Source organism: Pristis pectinata, chromosome 10 (assembly GCF_009764475.1).
Source record: "Pristis pectinata isolate sPriPec2 chromosome 10, sPriPec2.1.pri, whole genome shotgun sequence".
In the NCBI taxonomy this organism is placed as follows: Eukaryota; Metazoa; Chordata; class Chondrichthyes; order Rhinopristiformes; family Pristidae; genus Pristis; species Pristis pectinata.
In genome coordinates, this window is record NC_067414.1 from 31,261,108 (window position 1) to 31,281,875 (window position 20,768).

Here is a 20,768-nt window from a genome sequence, read left to right on the forward strand (position 1 = left end):
ACTTGCTGAACTGAACTTTAAGAACCATTCCTGGACTTGGAGTTTGGGACTTTGCCACACACACAAAACGAAGAGTTTAGTTTTGGGGTTAATGTTCAAGGTTTAACATTTTTACTTCTAACATACTAACATTTTTACTTTTATTTTTCTTATTATCATAAGTAGTTATTAGTTATTAAACACTGAATCATGACTCAGTGTGTTTCTTTTGTTGCTGGTTCGTAACATTAATCAATACCTGTTACAATCATTACCTATCATTCACATACCCCTGATCACAGATCTTCTCTTTTATTCTCTCTATCCTTCTTCCTCTTCTGGTAACTTCAAATTATTTGAGAAAAAGTGCACCCACATCCTGATCACTAATAGCTAAAGCATACATATAAAATGCAATTACAGCAAGATTAATGGAATACTGGCCTTTAGTTTAAGGGGACTGGAAAATAAAAGGAAAGAATGATGCTTTAGTTACATACAACAGTAGTTAGATATTATCACATTCTTTTGCTCTGCTGTGGGTACCACAAATCAGTAAAGAAACATTAGCCTTGGAAGAGTGCAGCCCGATTTAGCAGATCAGTACCTGGACTTGGTTAAATTATGAATACAACTTGCATAAACGTGGTTCATATTTGATACAAAGTTGAGGGAATGAGCTGAACAAAGTTAGATCTTTAAATTGAAGAAGAAAGGGCGGGCAAATACAGAGAAAATTTCTTCTAGTTGGAGAGAGCATTCAAGATCTGGAGGCATATACATAAAATTAGAGCTAGGGCAGTTAGGAATGAAATCAAGATGTAATTTATCCACACAAAGGGATGTGAGTATCTGGAAAACTCAATACTCTGCAAATTTATATGGCATGTTTACAATGGGATTTGGAGAAAAAAAAACTGGCAAATGGAATTTAGATGCAAACCTGGCATAATCCTTTGGAATGGCACAAGGTTCAAGGAGGTAAATGGTGTTAAGTTATTTAATGTAAAATGTAATAAGTTTTCCTTGCAATGTTTCTTTCTCTTACTGAACTTGTTTCTATTTTTATTTCAGCTCTCTATGCCACCTCCCAAATCTCATCTTCGCCATCTATCCTATTCCAGCCCTGATATATTCTGTTTCCTCTTCCTTCCCAAACACAAACCAATGAAAATAGTGATATATTTTGGTAGGAAAAATGAGGCAAGGCAATAAAATATAAAGAATGTAATTCTAAAAGGCATACAGGACCACAGACACTTAGGTCTTTGAAGTTAGCAACGAAGGTTGGGAGAGCATTAGCAGAGCGTACAAGATCCTAAAGCCATGAATACAGAAGTGAGGATGTTATGATGAATCTTTATAAAGCACTGATTCAGCCAAAATTGAAGTACTGCGTCCAGTTTCACTTACCATACTTTAGGAAGGTTGCAAAGTTATGGAGGGGGTGCATGAAAAATTAACAGTAGTGTTAAGGAAAAGACATTAAGGCCAGAATGTGGGATCGTTTGTTCTCTTTAGGGTAGACAGGGTAAAGAGGAAAAAGGGGTCAAAGTGTTCAAAATAATTAGAAGTGTTTCAACTACACAGCTTAGAAAGAAGCTATTCCTACTAGTGAAAGATTTAAGGTGACTGATACAAGAACAAAAGGCAATGTGGAAATGATTTTTCTTTTAAAATGTAGCAAGTATAAGGACAAGGTGGCAAAGGTAGATTATATTGTAGCTTTCATTCAGGAATTCAATACTTGAAAGAAAAAAATTATAGGGCTACAAGCATGGAATCAAGACTAGCTACACTGCACAGTCAGCAAAGATTCTTGGAGTTGAATGGCCTTCTTGTGTTGCTATGAATTTAAGTATTCATTTTGTGTGATTAGTCAAAATGCATAAATGATTTCAAATAAGATTCAAAGATGCAATGAAAATCTGAGCCCTCCACTATTTCAGCACACAAATCACCCAATAAGAGAGCAAATCTAGGTGTAACTATTAAAATAGGCATCACTGTTATTATTTTTATATTTTCATTTATTCACTTTACTTGCCATTTAAATGAAAACTATAACATATTTTTAATACTTGAAGTGGTAGAAGCATATTTTAAATTATATAAAACAAGTATGCATTTGATATAACTATTTAATGTACCTTGGTCAACCCCACTTATGGGCTTGTTACTGTGGGAAGACTCTTCAATCGTATCTTCGACAAATTCATCATCTTCTTCCAGAGGCTCCTCTGCAAAGGCTCTGCTGTTGTAATCATCTCTTTGTAAATGAACTGAGGCAGCTACGATTTTAAATAGATGTAAAAGTAAAGATCTCAATAATATAGCAAAAGTAAATTTATAGCTTTCGTAGAATGATCTTAATTGTTGTGGCTGTCATAGTGCTGAATGATTAGCAAGCCCAAATGTGCCAATTCCTATCTAGAGTTACTTAATGTCTTTGGAGAGGCAAAGAGAAATTTGAATACAAAGATATATATACTCAAGAGCTCACAAGATTGGAAGGGCCAAAATCTGGCATAAACTGCAACGGAGAAGGGTTCAGCTATTATAATAATCACTGTAATGTTAAAGGGATAAGTAATTCTTAATTTTTAAAAGATAGTCACTACACTTATTGGTGTAAATCTTACTTGCCATTTAGTGTTAAAGTCTGCTGCAAGTACACATGGACTGTGTGGTTATCTGAGGAATTACAATTACAACTGAATACTGTGCAAACAATAGCAGACTCATGACTCTGTGGCTAGGCACAGCTACAAATTCACTGATGACACCACTTTTGTTGGCAGAATCTTAGATGGCGATGAAGAGGCAAACAGGAGTGAGATAGATCGGCTGGTTGAGTGGTGTTGCAACAACAACCTCACATTCAAGGTCAGCAAGACCAAGGAATTGATTGTGGACTTCAGGAAGCGGAAGTCAGGAGAATGCACACCAGTCTTCATTGAGGGGGTCAGCGGTGGAAAGAGTGAACAGCTTCAAGTTCCTGGCTGTCAACATCTCAGAGGATCTATCTTGGGCCTAACATATTGATGCAATCACAAAGAAGGCAGGCCAGCCGCTCTACTTTTTTTTTAAAGAGTTTAAGGAGATTTTATATGTCACCAAAGATTCGTGCAAGTTTCTACAGATGTACGGTGGAGAGCATTCTGACTGGTTGTATCACTGCCTGGTATGGAGGCTCCAATTTGCAGGATCGAAAGAGGCTGTTGTAGACTCAGCCAGCTCCATCACGGGCACAACCCTTCCCATCATCGAGGACATCTTCAAGAGATGGTGCCTCAAGAAGGCAGTCTCCACCCGGGACGTGCCCTCTTCACATTACCACCATCAGGGAGGAGGTACAGGAGCCTGAAGACCTACACTCAACGTTTCAGGAACAGCTTCTTCCCCTCCGCCATCAGATTTCTGAAAGGTCCACGAATACTACCTTGTTATTCCTCTTTTGCCCTATTTAGTTTTGTAACTTATGTCTTGCACTGTACTGCTGCCACAAAACAACAAATTTCACGATATATGTCAGTGATATAAACCTGATTCTGACTTCCGACATTATGGATGGAAGGTTTTAATGGAGCAGCTGGTGATGAGTCGACCAAGGACACCAGCCCAAAGAACTCATACGGCAATGAACCAGAGCCAAGATGATTGACCTCCATCAATCATAACCACATTTTGGGCTAGATATTTCTCAAGTCAATCGGCCATTCCCTACCACCTCCTCCTCCCATTGGTCCAAATTCCCATTTACTTCAATTTTGGGGGCACTCTATGTCACGGTCAGTCAAATACTGATGTCAAAGGCAGTTACTCTCAACTCTGGAATTTACTTCATGTATTCATGTCTGACCTACAGCTGTAATGAAAATTGAGGCCAAGTAATACTGCTTGAATCCAAACTGACACAATCAAGCAAGTTATATGTATTGAGTCAAAAGAGACTGCTGATGCTGGAACTGGGGCAATAAACAGTCTGCTGGAGGAACTCAGCAGGTCAAGCACCATCTGTGGGAGGAAAGAAACTGTCGACATTTCGGGTTGAAACCCTGCATCAGGACCGAGAACGGAGAGGCGAGATGTCTGACATAGAGAGGAGAAGGGGATTAGCAAGAAAGGATTCCAAGGCAATTGGTGGACTGAGGAGGGGCGCAAGATCACGGGCAGGTAGTGCGAGGTAGGGGAGGTGAGCAGGGGTGGAGTTGGAAGACTCTGGCATGTGAACAATAGATGGAGGTAGACAGAGAGGAAAAAGAAACAACAACAGATGGAGCCAAGTGGAGGGAGGGGAGTGTGAAGCTGGGAGAGCTGACGGAGGGAGATAAGCAGGAACACAAAGCACTACCAGAGCTGGATTTGGATCTGGAGGTGAGAATGGGAACCATTAGAACAGGGAGATATGAACGACAGTTGGAACCAGATGGGGGTGGGGGTGGGGGGCGGAAAACCTGTGTGTGAAGTGGGTGAATGGAGCCAGGAGGGGGAAGGGGGACCAAAATGGGAGGACTGGAAAATCAGGAGAGGAAGAGGGGAGTGGAAGGGGGATGAAGAGGAAAAAAAAGGGGTGGAGATTTACCTAAAATTGGAAAACTCACTATTGGGTTGTAGACTACCCAGGCAGAATACACAGTGTTGTTCCTCTAGTTTGCGTTGGGCTTCATCCTGGCAGTAGAGAAGGTCAAGGATGTACAGGTCAGTGTGGGAATGGGAAGGGGGAGTTGAAATGGTCTGCAACTGGGAACTTGGGATGGCCATTGCACTGAGCACTGGTGTTCTGCGAAACAGTCGCTGAGACTGCGCATGGTCTTGCAGATGTAGAGTCGGCCACATCGGGAACACCGAATGCAGTAAACAAGGTTGGAGGAGATGCAATGTGAACCTTTGCCTCACCTGGAAGGACTATTTAGATCCCTGGATGGTAGTGAGGGAGGAGGTGCAAGGACAAGTGTTACATCTACTGCGAGGGCAGGGGAACCTGCCAGGGGTAAAGGATGGGTGTGGAGGAATAAGCGGACCAGGGAGTCATGGAGGGAAGGGTCTCTGCTGAAGGTGCAAAGGGGTGAGGAGATGTGGCTGGTGGTGGAATCATATTGCAGCTGGCAAAAATGACGAAGGATGATATGCTGGATGTGGAGGCTCACAGGGTGAAAGGTAAGGACTGGGGAAACTCTCATCTGTTCTGTCTGGGAGGAGGTGGATGAGAGCAGAAGAACAAGAAACAGAGGAGATGAGAGATCGGGCTCTATGATGGACAGCAGAAGGGAAGCCACGCTTCCTGAAAAAGGACATCAGAGGTCCTGGAACAGAAAGCCTCATCTTAGGAGCAGATGCGGCAGAGATGAAGAAACTGGGAGAAAGGAATGGCATTCTTACAACGTTCTCCTTTATCAGGAAGCGTGGCTTCCTTATAAGAGACAGGGTGGGAAGAGGCATTGTCTAAGCAGCTGTGGGAGTCAGTGGGTTTATAGTAAATATCAGTGGATAGTTTGTCTCCTGAGATGGAGACAGTGAGATCTAAAAAAGGAGAGAAGTGTCAGAAATGGTCCATGTAAATTTGAGAGCACAGTGGAAGTTGGTGACAAAGGTGATAAAGTTGATGAGTTCTGCACCAGTGCCAGAAGCAGCACCAATTATAAAAACAACCCACAGTCATCACCTTCATCACCATCAAGCCAATTTTGGATCCAATTTGCTAATTTGTTCTGGATCCCATAGGCTCCAACCTTCTGAACCAGTTTTCCATGTATGACCTTGTTAAAGGCCTTGCTGAAGTCCACGTTTACTACATTAACTAGACTGCTCACATCAAAACATTTTGCTAACTGAAAAATTCAATCTAACTGATCAGATGGGAGCTTCCTCCTGACAAAACCATGCTGACTATTCCAGATGAATCCCTGCCTTTCCAAGTGCAAATTAATCTTGTCCCTCAGAATTTTTGCCAACAATTTCCCTATCATTGACGTATACTCACAGGCCTGTAATTACTTGGATTATCCCTGCTGTTCTTGAATAAGGTTATCATATTTGATGTCATCCAATCATGTAGCACCTCGCCTGTGTCCAGTAAAGATTTTAAAGTGTTTAAAAATCTTTTAATAATGAACCAGGAAACTGGGCCTGGTGAGTTTAAAGGGGGCACAGGAAACAGGGCCCCAGTGAACCAGATGTCAAATTGTCAGGTTTTCTGAACAATGGGATAGTAAAGAAAGGCGAGAAGGGGAAAGCAGGGATCTGTAAATATGTTAGCATAATATCAATTGACAGAAAATTATTGAAGTCATAGTCTTTAAATCTTCTTCTTTCTTCTCAGGCACTACCTCGAAATTGGGAATGACCTGCTTCCAATTTCCAATTTTGAGAGTTCTGAGGTGACAGATGAGTTCAATGTGAGGACTGCAGACTCTTCCACAGATGGGAAGAGTGCCTGAAGATGTGGTTAGGTGGTGGTGTTCTCATTCTGCTGCTTACACTGGGCTTCTGTGTGCTGAATGTACTCAAGGCTCTTAATACCATCTCGAGTACTCCTTCTCCACTTTGAGCAGTCATTATGGGACTAGTACATATGAGTACAATAGTCAGCATGGTCATGGTGGGCCTGTTTTTGTGTTGTATGACTATGAGCCAGGGATTCTCAAAGGTCAGTGAGGATATTGTACTTTCTCAAGGCTTTCAGGGCACCTCTGAACCTTTTCCTCCATTTGTCAAAGCTTAGAACATGGTGTTCACTTCTGGAGTCTGAAATAATTGTTTGAGGGCGGCACAGTAGCGTAGCGGTTAGCGCGACGCTATTACAGCACCAGCGATTGGGTCTCGATTCCCGTCTCTGTCTGTAAGGAGTTTGTACGTTCTCCCATGTCTGCGTGGGTTTCCTCCAGGTGCTCCGATTTCCTCCCACATTCCAAAGACGTACAGGTAGGGTAATTTGGGTTTAAAATGGGCGGCGCGGACTTGTTACCACGCTGTAAATAAAACTTAAATTTAAAAAATTTAAAATTTAAATATTTAAATCAGGCATGCGAGGCATCTCAGGGTTTGAGAAAGATGCAGCTCTCTTTACAAATGCCTCTTAAACTGTGAGGATAACCGAGCCAACATCAGTGACTGCTCCCAGGCCAATGCTTCCAACATGGAATCCTTAATTACATTGAATCATCTCCATTAGGAGTTTATAATTTAGGATAAGGTAACTATACACCTTAAGATTTTCAGCTGATCAGAGTGCCAGGTTGGAAATTCCTCTTAAGCAAGTTACTTAAAATGAAGCTAATAAAATGAAAGACATTACTGATCTTGTTAGCAAATTAACTAAACAACAGAAGACAATATAGTGATATAGGACAGGTCTTCAAAGCAGCAAGATGCAATACAAAGATTGTACTGGGACCCACTATTTACCGCATTTATAAACAACTTAGATGACAGGATAGCCTGCCAATGACACAAGAGTAAGTAGTATAAATAGAAGCATTAAGTTACAAAGATATATGGATTAATTGAATGGGAGAAACAGATTTCAAAGTAGCCCAATGTATGGTTATCCACTTTGCAGTCAAAAATACTATAGAATATTTACTAATAACAAAGTGAAGAACTTGTTTGCAGATTAACACAAATTGGCCATGTGATTGACAGCAAGGAAGATAAAGAATGTCTGGTCAACTGAGCAGAAAAGAGGAAAATGGAATTTAATCAAAAGAAGTGTGAGGTACCTCATTTAGGTAGGTGCAACAAGGCAAGTAAATATACAGTAACTGAGTAGTGCAGAGGAACAAAGGAATGTGGGAGTTCACGCCCACAGATTATTAAATGCGGCAGAACAGATCAATAAGGAGGTTAAAAAGGCACTTCTTTTAAAGAGGTAGAACTCTTAAAAAACTAGTTAGACACAACTTAAATACCATGTACATTTTTTGTCACTCCATTACAGGAAAGATGTAATTACACTGGAAGGTGCAGAGGAGATTTACAAGGATGTCACTAGGGATATAAAAATCACAGTTTCACAGTTATAAACAGAGATCAGATTAAAAAAAGGGTTTTCTTCTTCAGAACAGTGGAGGCCAAGGGGAGAACCGGGGTGTAAAAAAATAATGAAGGGCCTAAATGGAATAAAGATAAAGGACCTTCAACCCCTATTAGAGGGGTCAAGAACCAGGGAGTATAGATTTAAAAGCATTTTGTTTTTCATCTAGTCTGAAACCAATTTACTGAAAAGGTGCTAGAGGCAGAAACCCACACCACATTTAGGAAGTATGGATGCAAAGAGCCAATGGTTTGCATGGTTTTGGACCTAATGCTAGAAAGTGGGATAAGGCTGGGTAGCTCTTTTATGATCCGTACAGAGTTAAATGATCTCCTTGTACATTGTAAATTTTCCACGATTCTACAAGTCTAAGCTTAAGTCTGACGGAATCCATGTGAATAATTCATTGCCACATCATGGGCAAATACAAAAAATAAAGATCTCTGACAGAATGTTGCCTTTCACATTCAGGGGACTAGAGTACAAAACAATAGAAATTTTGCTATAGCCATGCAAAGCTTTAGTTAAGCCACACAAGAAATACTACGAACATCTCTTAGGAAGGATATATTGTCCTTGGAAGCAGTATAGTGAGTATTTGTCAGAATGAAATGTGAACTTCAAGGGTTAAATTAGGAAGCAAGATTACAGAAACTAGAGTCATAGTCCTGGAATTCATAATGTTATCAGGCGATTTGATTCAAGCCTTCAAGAAACTAAGTGAAGGCACAAACAAATTATTTTTGCTTGATGGGAAGCCCAGGACTAGAGGAACAGTCAAAAAGTTCAACCAAACTTTCACGATGGCAAAGGACAACTGGTGCTGGGTCAAGTGATTTTTTTGTTAGGGGATATGAGAAAAAGGTAGTTCAGGTTACAAATCAATCATGATTTCACTGAAAGATGGAAAAGTCACAAAGATGGCCTAATATTTTCATATAATCTACCTCAGAAAAAAAAACTCAAGCACTGATTGGTATCAGGGAGCACAATTCCCATCCACTCTCCTTAGTCTCTCTCTGCAATTCACTCATTGCAAACTTACAACTAATGCATTTACATTGTTAGAAGCATTGGTACTCTGCAGATATTAAAGATACTCCCATAAATCCCATTTCTGATTTTAGAGAATACTTATCAGGGCACATCTGTCAATTAGAAACATTCTAACTTGGATAATCATAAATAGAAATATTTTAAAAATTGCTAGCAAAGGATTTGTCTCCTTTAAGTTACAAAGAAAAATTACTCATCAGGTTTAGCCTGCACCTACAATGCAAAGATAGGCCATAACATTAACAAACCTGTTGCAGGGGAAATGCAGTAGTCATCCTCTACTGACTGGCCATAGACATCGTCATCTTCAAAGTCTAAAAATAAATAGTATTCATTTTCAGAAATGTTGCAAAATGGTCCATATCAAAAACATAAATTGAGACCACTAAAAAAAACTTATTTCCAGAATTCTAATATAATTATCAGCCCACTTCCTCTGACCACTGTAGTCTAAAGGATGATGCTAACACATTACCAGAATATTAACAGTTTTAAGGCAGCAGTCTGTTAACATGTGCTCAATCAGTGATGGCAATAAATATTGGGCTTGACAGCAGTCAGTATTCCATGAACAGAGTGCTACTACAGCAGGTAGAATTAGGAAAAAGTAGCTAACCAGAAAAAATTCAAAGGAGATGCTGATGGTGGAACCACCAGTAAAATTGTTTGCTTGGAACTTTATATCTTAAACACAAGCACCAAAGCAACAGTAAATCAAATCCAAAAAGCAAAGCAAAGCAATGTGGAATTAACATACATATAATAGAGAAGGGAAGTAAAAATTAAAAACATTTTAAAATCTTCACACAATTAAAATGTGAAGGAATGAGACTCCACACTTTGCAAATGTAAATTTTCAGTGTTAAAAATGAGGTCTGGGGTTATCCAAGACATATACTATTAAGATACTCAAAAGCAGAGATAGCCTCTAATGTGTTTCCGGCATGCTCATCTACAAGCATAATTCAGTGTCCAGATGCTTATTAATAATTCTCCATCCCATTTTTTGACCTCAACTTCCTACACAATTTTAACTAAGCTCAACATCTAATCAGAAAGAACTGCACCTCTTCTCACTAAACCTACTATCAAAAACTATCCTGCTTAGGGAAATGTGTTAAAGGTCTTCAATGGTCAAAGGAATTAAATTCCTAAAGATCCCTTTACTATAAGTTCATCTAGTGGAACCTTAATTTTTTCATGGGATACCATGCCATGGATAGTAAGAAAAGTCAAAAGTCAGTCTCCTCCCAGTGAGGATGTACCAAGTCAAAAGCAAACAGCGCAAGCTGAAACAGCCAAGTTGAAACTTACAAGTCATTCATCAGTGCCAATAGTGCCAGAGGAAGGTAAGTGCTCAAGTTTTTTCCTCTCTCATTTAATTTTATTTTACAGAATCTTTTCCATTAAGCCTATCAAAAAGATGCTAAATGCTACTGATTTTATCAAATATATTTGAAGAGTCTCCAAATGTGTCCCTTTCCCTTCATCATAGAAAGTGAAATGATTAAGCTAACAAAACATTTTTTAAAAAATTAAGCAAAATCCTTCATTGTAGCTAACATTCTTTAAGTGAACGTTCACTAACTAGGGGAGACATGATTTTGTAAACTCTTGACAGATGAAATTTTATTGAATGAGAAAATGAACCTGTCTACAGCAAAACCGCTGTAGTTCCACAACAGAAGTATCACTATATCATAGAACACAGCACACATACTTGATTGGGATGAACTATTGCTCAGATAGAATTCTAGCCAAGTACATGAAAATAAATGACTAATTGGAAATAAAATGTTTTACAATATTAACCATTGAAAACTTAAATAATCTTGACTGAGCTGACTTACAGTCTACAACATAAAACTACAGAACAACTAATTCTATTGGGATAAGACCACAACACCTTGAGTTATATAACAAATATACCAAAATCAAGAGAACATAAACAACACACCAAAACCCCCTGCCTCAACTTCACTGAGAAAGCTAAAAAGTGAAAAACAAGCCTTATACTCGAGACACAAAAAAGCCATCACCGTCATGTGTCAAGTTATCTAATTTTAATCACTGTAGCACAATCCAACCAACTTTTATCTCAGAGAATTAACTTGTTAATTATCTTTAAATGGACTGCCTCACTGCAAACCAAATTTTACATCACCAAATGAGTATTAATAAAAGTTCCACTCTAACTCCTTAACATAACCCAACTCATGATCAAAACCTTGACACTTATGATATACAAAATATTCCAAATAAGAAAATGCGTAATATTTTAAAATATATAGACCATTTTTTAAAATCTCCTTTACTCTGCCTCTTCTGTTTACAGGATTTCCCCCATTCTCACCTTCCACTTTATTAATTTCAACATCCAAATCACTTTCTCCCATTTTCTATCTACTTCAATACTGCCATCAAATATGTTTCACCACCCCTTATTCAAATTTCTAGTACAACTTCTATCTATCCTTTCTTAGGACTTCTCTCACAAGTATACAAAATATGCACCTCTTACAAGATAGTTTTCCTCATTTTAGTATATTTATAGCTATTGGTCATAATGTAATCTACTCTCCACTTACCCAAATGAGTGGAGTTGCAACAACTTCTATATCACCCAGTCCACTTGGCTGGCATCCTATTAACCATTCTGCACATTCACTTCTTCCATTTATTCACCTAAGCAACTCTGACTGCAACTCCAAAACCCATGATTGCTACCAGAAAGGACAGTAGCAGTAGGTATGTAGGAACACTGCCACCAGCAGGTTCCTATCCAAGTTATAAATTAACATGGAAATGTATCACTACAGCTTTTGGTCACTGGACCTAAACTACCTCGGTAACAAACACTATGGCAGTACCATCACCTAGAGTACAAAATGTCCATTTGGAAATTTAAAAGTTCATTTTCAAAGCTAAAACGATACAAAAAAATTTGGACTTTTTTTTAAAAAGACTGGGAAGTTTTTTTGACCAATCTGCCAACCACAGAAAACACAAAAGTATATTTTTAATATTCCTTCTTGTTTCTAATTCAGACCCAAAATTTGACTTTTCCTTGATGTTGAAAGATCCAATGTTTACTCCCAGCATTTTTTATCTTACAGTTACATATCTTTTCCATTTTTACTACTACCAGTTACGTATCTAGTACAGCCGAGTATCACTTAGGTTATGTATCTGGTACGGCCGAGTACAGGGACAGAAGTTACACCATGATTGAACCCCAGATATAATACAAGAAGCAAAAATGGAGACAGGCTGCACAGCAGTGCAGCTAAAAGAAAGCTGCTGCCTCACTGTTCCAGCAACCTGTGTGCTGTTTGTGTGGAGTTTGCAAATTCTCCCTATGATCAAGGGCTTCCTCTATATCCCAATGACATGTAGTTCAATAATTGACCACCATAAATGCCCTTGATGTATAGCTGAGTGGTAGAATCCAAGGGGTGGCGGGAGCGGGGGAGGGGGGGGGCGGAGGGCAAGGGCAGAGGGGAAGTTGATGGAAATGTAGAGATAATACATTACAGGGAAAATTGTAGGGATATGGGATTGCTGTGTGAACCAATGTAGATTCAATGGCCCAAAATGGCCTCCTCCTATGCTGCACAGAAATAAAGCACCAAAGCAGGTCAGCACAAATAACGATACAATCAATAATCACCACAATGTTTTTGGGTAAATTGATTAATGGATAAATATAACCCAGAACCAATTTAATCACAGAAGATAAATTCTTGTTATTTGACACTTTCATAATTTCACCACAAATTTTCACCCTGTTCTCCAATTCACTAGGACTATCTCTGACCTTATCACCTCAGGAGATCTCGCCACCCACCCCACAGCTGCCAACATGATAGTCCTGCAACCTAGGACTGCCCGCTTCTATCTCCTTCTCAAAATCCACAAGAAGGACTGTCCCGGCAGACCTATTGTCTTCGCGTGCTCTTGCCCCACGGAGCTCGTATCCTCATACCTGGACACTATTCTGTCCCTTCCCACTTACGTCTGTGACACATCACATGCTCTCCAACTCTTCCGTAGCTTTAAGTTCTCCAGCATGCACAACCTCACCTTCACCATGGACATCCAGTCCCAATGTACCTCCATTCCCCATTATGATGGCCTTACTGCCCTCTGCTTCTTTCTTGACCAGAGGCAGAACCAGTCCCCTTCCACTAACACTCTCCTCCACCTGGCTGAACTTGTCCTCACCCTAAACAACTTCACTTTCAACTCCTCTCACTTTCTACAGACCAAGGGTGTAGCTACAGGCACCTGCATGGGCCCCAGCTATGCCTGCCTCTTCATTAGCTACATTGAACAGTCTCCGTCCCAAGCCTACTCCGGCCCCATTCCTCAGCTGTTTCTCCACTATATCGATGACTGCATTGGTACCACTCGTAGCCATGCAGAACTCGACAGTTTCATAAACTTCATCACAAATTTTCACCCTGCTCTCCAATTCACTTGGACTCTGACTCCTCTCTCTCCTTCCTTGATCTTTCCATCACCATCGCAGGAGATTCCTTATCCACTGACACCTTCTACAAACCCACTGACGCCCTCAGCTATCTCGATAACAGCTCCTCCCACCCTGTCTCTTGCAAGGATGCTATCCCTTTTTCTCAGTTTCTCCGCCTCCACTGCATCTGCTCCCATGATGAGGCTTTCCACTCCAGGACATTCAAGTGGGCGAACTTCTTTTCTAACCGGGGCTTCCCCCCAACTGTGGTCAAGGGAGCTCGCACCCGTATCTCTGCCATTTCCCCACACCTCTGCTCTCACCCCCACCCCTCCCAGACTCAACAGGGATAGGGTCCCCCTTGTCCTCATATTTCATCCCACTAGTCTACGTATCCAACATCATTCTCCGCCACTTCCGCCATCTCCAACGGGACCCCACTACCAAGCATATCTTCCCCTCCCCACCCCTTTCTGCCTTTCGTAGGGACCACACTCTCCACGACTCCCTAGTTCACTCCTGCCCCCCCACGACCCAACCCGCTCCCACCCCAGGGACTTTCCACTACCCCCATCGTATGTGCAACACCTGCCCTTACATCACCTCCATTCAGGGACCCAAACAGTCCTTTCAGGTGAGACAGAGATTCACCCATACCTCCCTTAATATCATCTATTGCATTCAGTGCTCCAAGTGTGGCCTCCTCTACATTGGTGAGACCAAACGCAGACTAGGTGACCGTTTCGCAGAACACCTGCACTCTGTCCATAACCGCGATCTGCATCTCCCCGTTGCTAGTCACTTCAACTTCCCCTCCCACACTATCACTGATGTCAGTCCTCAACCTCCTCCACTGCTGAGAGAATTCCAAGCTCAAACTGGAGGAACAGCACCTCATTTTCTGTCTTGGAACCTTGCAGCCTAACAGCATAAACATTGAATTCTCCCACTTTAAATAAATCCCCCCACACCACGCTTCTTCTCTTTCCTAGCCTTTTTTTTCCCCATTTCTCTCCTTAATTTTGACCCACCCCCCAGTGAATCTGCTCTTCCCCTCCTCCCCAACACCTGCCTATCACTATCTCTTACCCGCATCTACCCATCACCACCTTGTGCCCACCCCACCTCCCCTCTTTTGTCAACCTATCACTGCTCTGCTTTCCTCTCCTTTATATTGGCCTTCCCCTTTTCCTATCTTCAGTCCTGAAGAAGGGTCCTGACACAAAACATTGACTGCCTGCTTTTTTTCCCCACGGATGCCACCTGGCCTGCCGAGCTCCTCAAGCATCATCGTGTTTTTCATCTAGATTCCAGCATCTGCAGTCTTTTCTTTCTCTTCATGATTAGGTAGCATGATAAAGCAGTTTGCAAATGATCAAAAATGGGGACACATAAAAGATTCTGCAGATGCTGGAATCTGGAGCAACACATGCAAAATGCTGGAGGAACTCAAGTCAGGCAGGATCTGTGGAGGACGATAAACAGTCAATGTTTCAGGTCGCGAACCTTCATCAGGACTGGAAAGGAAGTGGGCAGAAGAAAGAATAAGAAGGTCAGGAGAGGGAGAGAAGCACAATCTGGCAGGTGATAAGCGAGTCCAGGTGAGGGGGGAAGTAGGTGGGGGGGGAAGTAGGTGGGAGGGGAGGGGAGGGGAGGGGAGGGGAGGGGAGGAAAGGCAGTGATGCAAGAAGCTGAGAGGTGATAGGTAGAAGAGGCAAAGGGCTGGAGGCGGAGGAATCCAGTAGGAAAGGACAGTGGACCATGGAATAAAGGGAAGGAGGTGGGGAATAGATGGGCAGGTCATGAGGGCAGGGGAGGGGAAAGAGAAGGTATGAGGGTGCCACAGGAATGAGGGAAAACGGGGGGGGGGGGGGGGGGGAAGATGGGCAGGGTTACCAGAAGTTAGAGAAATCAATGTTGAGGCTGTCAGGTTGGAGACTACTAAGGCAGAATACGAGGTGTTGTTTCTCCAACCTGTGTCTAGCCTCAACATGGTAGTAGAGGAGGCCATGGATAGACATGTCAGTATGGGAATGGGAAGTGGAATTGAAGTGGCTGGCCACCGGGAGATGCTTGCTTTTGCGGCAGATGGAGCGAAGGTGCTGAACGAAGCGGTCACCTAGTCTGCATCAGGTTTCACTGATGTAGAAGAGGCAGCACCGGGAGCGCTGGATACAATAAATTCTGGCTTCCACCCTCTTCCTTTCCAGTGCTGATGAAGGATCTCGACCCAAAACATCAACTGCTTATTTCCCTCCATAGATATTGTGTGTGTTGATGGGCATGTGATTGATAATGAAGACAAAGCATAGACTTCAAGATATAAATAGTACAGTTAGTTGGGAAGAAAAATGGTAAATGAAATTTAATCCAAAGGTGAGAGGTAATGCATTTGAGGTACAACAAGGCAATGGAATGGACAACAAATAGAAAGACATCAAATGGTGTAGAAGAACAGAGGCATCTTGGAGTGTATGTGCACGGATCATTAAAAGTAGCAGGACTAGTCAATAAGATGGTTAAAAAGGCAAAACGTATTGGTAGAGGCATAGAGTTTAACAACAGGAAGGTTATGCTAGGAAAACCAAAACACTGCAGATGTTCAAAATCTAAAATAAAAACAGAAAATGCTGGGGCTACTTGGGTCAGCCAGCAGCTGATGAAGAACTGAAGATCTGAAACGTTAACTGTTTCTTTCGCCACAGATGCTGCCTGACCTGCTAAGTATCCCTGATACAGGGAAGACGTGTTTGCAAAACAGATCCAGACAATATTTTTGATGATATTGCTAGGAATGAAAAATCTCAGCTATGAGGAAAGACTGGAAAAACCTAGGGTTGCTTTCAATGGAACAGAGTAGACCGAAGGGAGACACAATGGAATGTACAAAATTATGAGCAGTCTAAAGCAAATAGAAAGGACCTATTCTACTTGGAAAGGAGTCAAAAACCAACCAGCATAGGTTTGAAGTAAATGGAAGGATTTGAGAGGAAGTACTTATTCTTTACATGCATACTTGAAAGAGACCTGATATGCTGGGCTATACACCTCATACAGAAGCTGGATAGCTTTTTTTTTGACTGGGTAGACACAACAGGCTGAATTGCATTTTAATTTTCTTTCATTCCTTGCTGAGATACTCTGCTTGTGTGCATTTTCTCCTTCAGGAGAATTTTAACATCCAATTCTTCTGCTAATTTTGTGGGTGAAACACCTCACATCATCTTATTATGTTAAGGGCATCATGTAAAATACAGGCTTATTTAAACCATATGTACATAATTGGTCAAGTTAGGCTGAAGTACAATTGAGTCAGACTTAGGAAAGTTATTAAGTTTCTAGGTGTCAACATTACATATTTGAAAAACCTCACTGGACCCTTGCATAATGTACCATACTGAAAATATTGGTAGAGTAACAGAAAAATAATGAAAAGTGTATTTTAATACTTCATGGATGCATGTTTGCACAAACTTGCACTTTAAGCATCAGAATAAATTACAGTGCAATTAAAGGACCGTAACCATTAAATAAATAACGCTGTCGAGTTCCGAGCGGCTTTTGTTGCCACGAGGAATAACAAACATTGTAAACAGTAATTAAATCACTTGATGTGCACAAAATCAATACCGAGTTCGAAATTTATTAAGCCAAATCTTAAGATGGCATTTAATAATTATTACCCTACACTTCTTCACTAAGGGAAGTTTTAGCTCTCCACTTATATCAGCGCTGGATGGAAAACCCAAGTCCGAGCTGCCCTCCCACTTCCAGAGTAAAACAGGCCCCAGGCGCCCGTGGCCGCCATCGCATTCTGCCAGCCCCTGACAGCAGGAGGACGTGAGAGCAAATCAGCCCACGTTACTCCCAGTACTCAATACCTTCATCATACTTGAGCCCTCGAACATTTCTGTGCCTTGCCATCCTGCTCTCGGCTTACACACACTACGAGGAGCAAAGGTGTTCAGGCCGCTAACGTCGCCATGTCGCTAGACAGGGCGCGCATGCGCAGAGGCCTTTTCCCCCCCCCCCCCCCCGGCCCACCTCGCGCACGCGCGAGGAGCCCGCCTCCGCCGCCGCCGCCGCCGCCGCCCCTCGCGCACGCGCACCTTCGTTCCCCCGGCCGCCACGCTCCCCGCTCCTCGTGCGCGGGTCCCTTTCACGTGGCAGTGTCGTGCCCCGAGCAGGCGCTCGCGCTCGTGCGCGCACCCGCGGTCAGCAGAGGTGTCCCCGCCCACCCAGACGGTGAGTGACAGATGCCGGGAGCTTCGCCAATGAGGCACATGGTTGCTGGACACTCAGCAGTTTAAACGTGGCATTCAGATAACACTATTTCACGTAAATTATATATTTGCCGGAGCACTAAAAATTCAGTCTTGTTAGATAATTTGCTGCATTCCCAACAAATTAGTCTGTCCGCAAATACATTAATTTTTTAATGTTTTGTAATTACATTACCGTTTTCCATCCTTTCTCCTTGTTAGTTTATGCACCACAGACCCCGTATTGAACTGAGAAAAAGTCCAAAGTATGAGCATATATCTTTTGTCTCATGAAAAGTTTTTTTCCTGACTCATGTCACATTAAAAACTGATTCCTTCAAGTCTACTTATATTTGCGGCTGGCCAGTTCTTTGCCACCTTGAAGCACATATTTGTCTCCCAGTGAACTCAGCAGAAGCCCGAGCTCTATTCAGTAACTCAGAACGCTACCATGAAGTGCTGAAGCTAACATAAACAATACATGCCGTAATGTCATTGTTCAGATACAAAAGATGGAATGGGAGGACACACGACAGAGGAAAAACAGCAGCATAGATTATTTGAGACAATTGGACCTTTCTACATTCTATATGTTCTGCATAATCTATTCCTGGAATAGAATGATACAGCACAGAATTAGGCCTGGTTGGTGATATGCCACCCATGCTTGCCACTAATTTATATAGTTAGCATGAATTTAGCTTCTATAGATGGTTAATTGTCAAAGCTGTTCTAAGACTACTCAGTCACATGGCTTTGGGGAGGCAGAGCTAGCACTCCCCATGAATCAACTGAAAAATACTTTGACAGCTAGGTAGGCTCACCCAAATGAATGGAGATAATATTCCTTCATCAGGTGTAACTTGGATAAGATATCTTTATTAGTCACATGTACATCGAAACACACAGTGAAATGTATCTTTTGCGTAGAGCGTTCTGGGGGCACCCCGCAAGTGTTGCCATGTTTCTGGTGCCAACATAGCATGCCCATAACTTCCTGACCTGTATGTCTTCGGAATGTGGGAGGAAACCGGAGAACCCAGAGGAAACCCACGCAGACACGGGGAGAACGTACAAACTCCTTACAGACAGCGGCCGGATTTGAACCTGGGTTGCTGGTGCTGTAAAGCATTACGCTAACCGCTGCACTACCGTGCTGACCAAATTTCCAATTCAAAGTCAAAGTCAAGTTTATCAAAGTCAAAGTCAAGTTTATTGTCATATGCACAAGTATGTGTATGCATAGGTGCAATGAAAAACTTGCTTGCAGCAGCATCACAGGCACATAGCATCATATAAGCAGCATTCAGAAGTAAAACATGAATTAAACATACATTATACACAATTTTACAATAAAAAAACACAATTAGAACAAACAAAAAGTCCATTTTAGTGCCAAGTGATCAGAGTGGTCATAGTGTTGCTAAACTGTAGTGGTGATTAAGATTTTGCCAGTTGGTTCAAGAACCAAATAGTTAAAGAGAAGTAGCTGTTCTTGAACCTGGTGCTGTGGAACTTCAGGCCTTGTACCTCCTGCCCGATGGTAACTGCGAAAAGATGGCATGATCCATATGGTGGGGATCTTTGATGATGGATGTTGCATTCTTGAGGCAGTGCCTCCTGTAGGTACTACCAGTGGTGAAGAGGGATGTTTCCATGATGTACTGGGCTGAGTCCACGACCCTCTGCAGCTTCTAACATTCCTGCACATTCGAATTGCCATGCCACACCATGATGCAACCAGTCAGGATACTTTCAAAAGTACCTCTGTAGAAGTTTGTTAGAGTGCTTGGTGATAAGCCGAACCTCCTTAACCTCCAAAGAAAGTAAAGACGCCGGCGTGCTTTCCTTATGATTGTGTCTATGTGCTGGGCATAGGACAGGTCATCCGATATGTTAACACACAGCAATTTAAAGCTGCTGACTCGCTCCACGGCCGATCCCCCAAAGTAGACTGGCGCATGTTCGCTCTCCTTCCCCTTCCTGAAGTCAACAATCAATTCTTTAGTTCTGCTGACACTGAGTGAGAGGTTGTTGTTGCGGAACCACTCAACCAGGTGTCCTATCTTGCTCCGGTAAACTGACTCATCGCTACCTGTCATTCGTCCAACAACAGTAGTATCATCCGCGAATTTGAAGATGGCATTGGAGTGATGCTTAGCTATGCAGTCATGTGCATAAAGAGCAGGGGGCTAAGCACGCAGTCTTGAAGTGCACCTATGTTGATGATCAGCAAGGAGGAGATGTTGAATCAGAATCAGATTTATTATCACAGTCTTATATGACATGAAATTAGTTGTTTTGTGGCAGCAGTGCAGTGCAAAGACATAAAATTACTATAAATTACAAAATAAATAAATAGTGCAAAAAAGAATAATGAGGTAGTGTTCATGGACTGTTCAGAAATCTGATGGCAGAGGGGAAGAAGCTGTTTCTGAATCGTTAAGTGTGGGTCTTCAGGTCTTCAGGTTTGTTGTTACCAATCCCCACTCATTGAGGTCTGCCGATGAGTAAGTCAAGTGTCAGGTTGCAGAGGGAGGTACAGAAGCTTGATGATGAATTTGGATGGGATGATTGTGTTGAACAACGAGCTGTAGTTGATGAACAGCTGCCTGACATACAAGTTACAGGTGGCCTGGAGCAGAGTGAAGAGCCAGAGAAATCGCATCTACTGTTGAACTGTTGTGGTGGTAGGCAGTTGTAAGAACTGGGGAATTTCTGCAAATTCAAACTCAATTGCTGGACATACAGTGCAGCCTGGATAAAGCTGGAGAAGGGCACTCAGCAAGTACAGCACCAACACATTTGCCAAGGAACTGCAAACTTGGTGACACTTATGCAAGAAAATGCTGTCAGTTTAGCATAGAACTGTGGGCATTTCCCCACAAATTCCAGCACCTTAAATAGACAATCCCAGAATAACTCAAGATTAATCATTATATGTAGAGGGAGAAGCAAGGGT

At 41.9% G+C, this 20,768-nt stretch overlaps 1 protein-coding gene across 2 annotated transcripts in view; it reads right to left on the reverse strand.

Annotated features, from left to right (window-relative positions):
- Positions 1 to 17,566, reverse strand: part of hbs1l (HBS1-like translational GTPase) — a 128,628-nt gene extending 111,062 nt beyond the window's left edge. For both annotated transcript variants that reach the window (XM_052024263.1, XM_052024262.1), the window contains exons 1-3: positions 17,426 to 17,566; positions 9,319 to 9,384; positions 2,130 to 2,270 (exon numbers count right to left, since the gene is read on the reverse strand). In XM_052024263.1, the coding sequence (XP_051880223.1) occupies positions 2,130 to 2,270; positions 9,319 to 9,384; positions 17,426 to 17,468 (250 nt within the window). In that variant the 5' untranslated portion in view covers positions 17,469 to 17,566. The remainder of the gene's footprint in view (positions 1 to 2,129; positions 2,271 to 9,318; positions 9,385 to 17,425) is intronic.
- Positions 17,567 to 20,768: the final 3,202 nt, after the last annotated feature.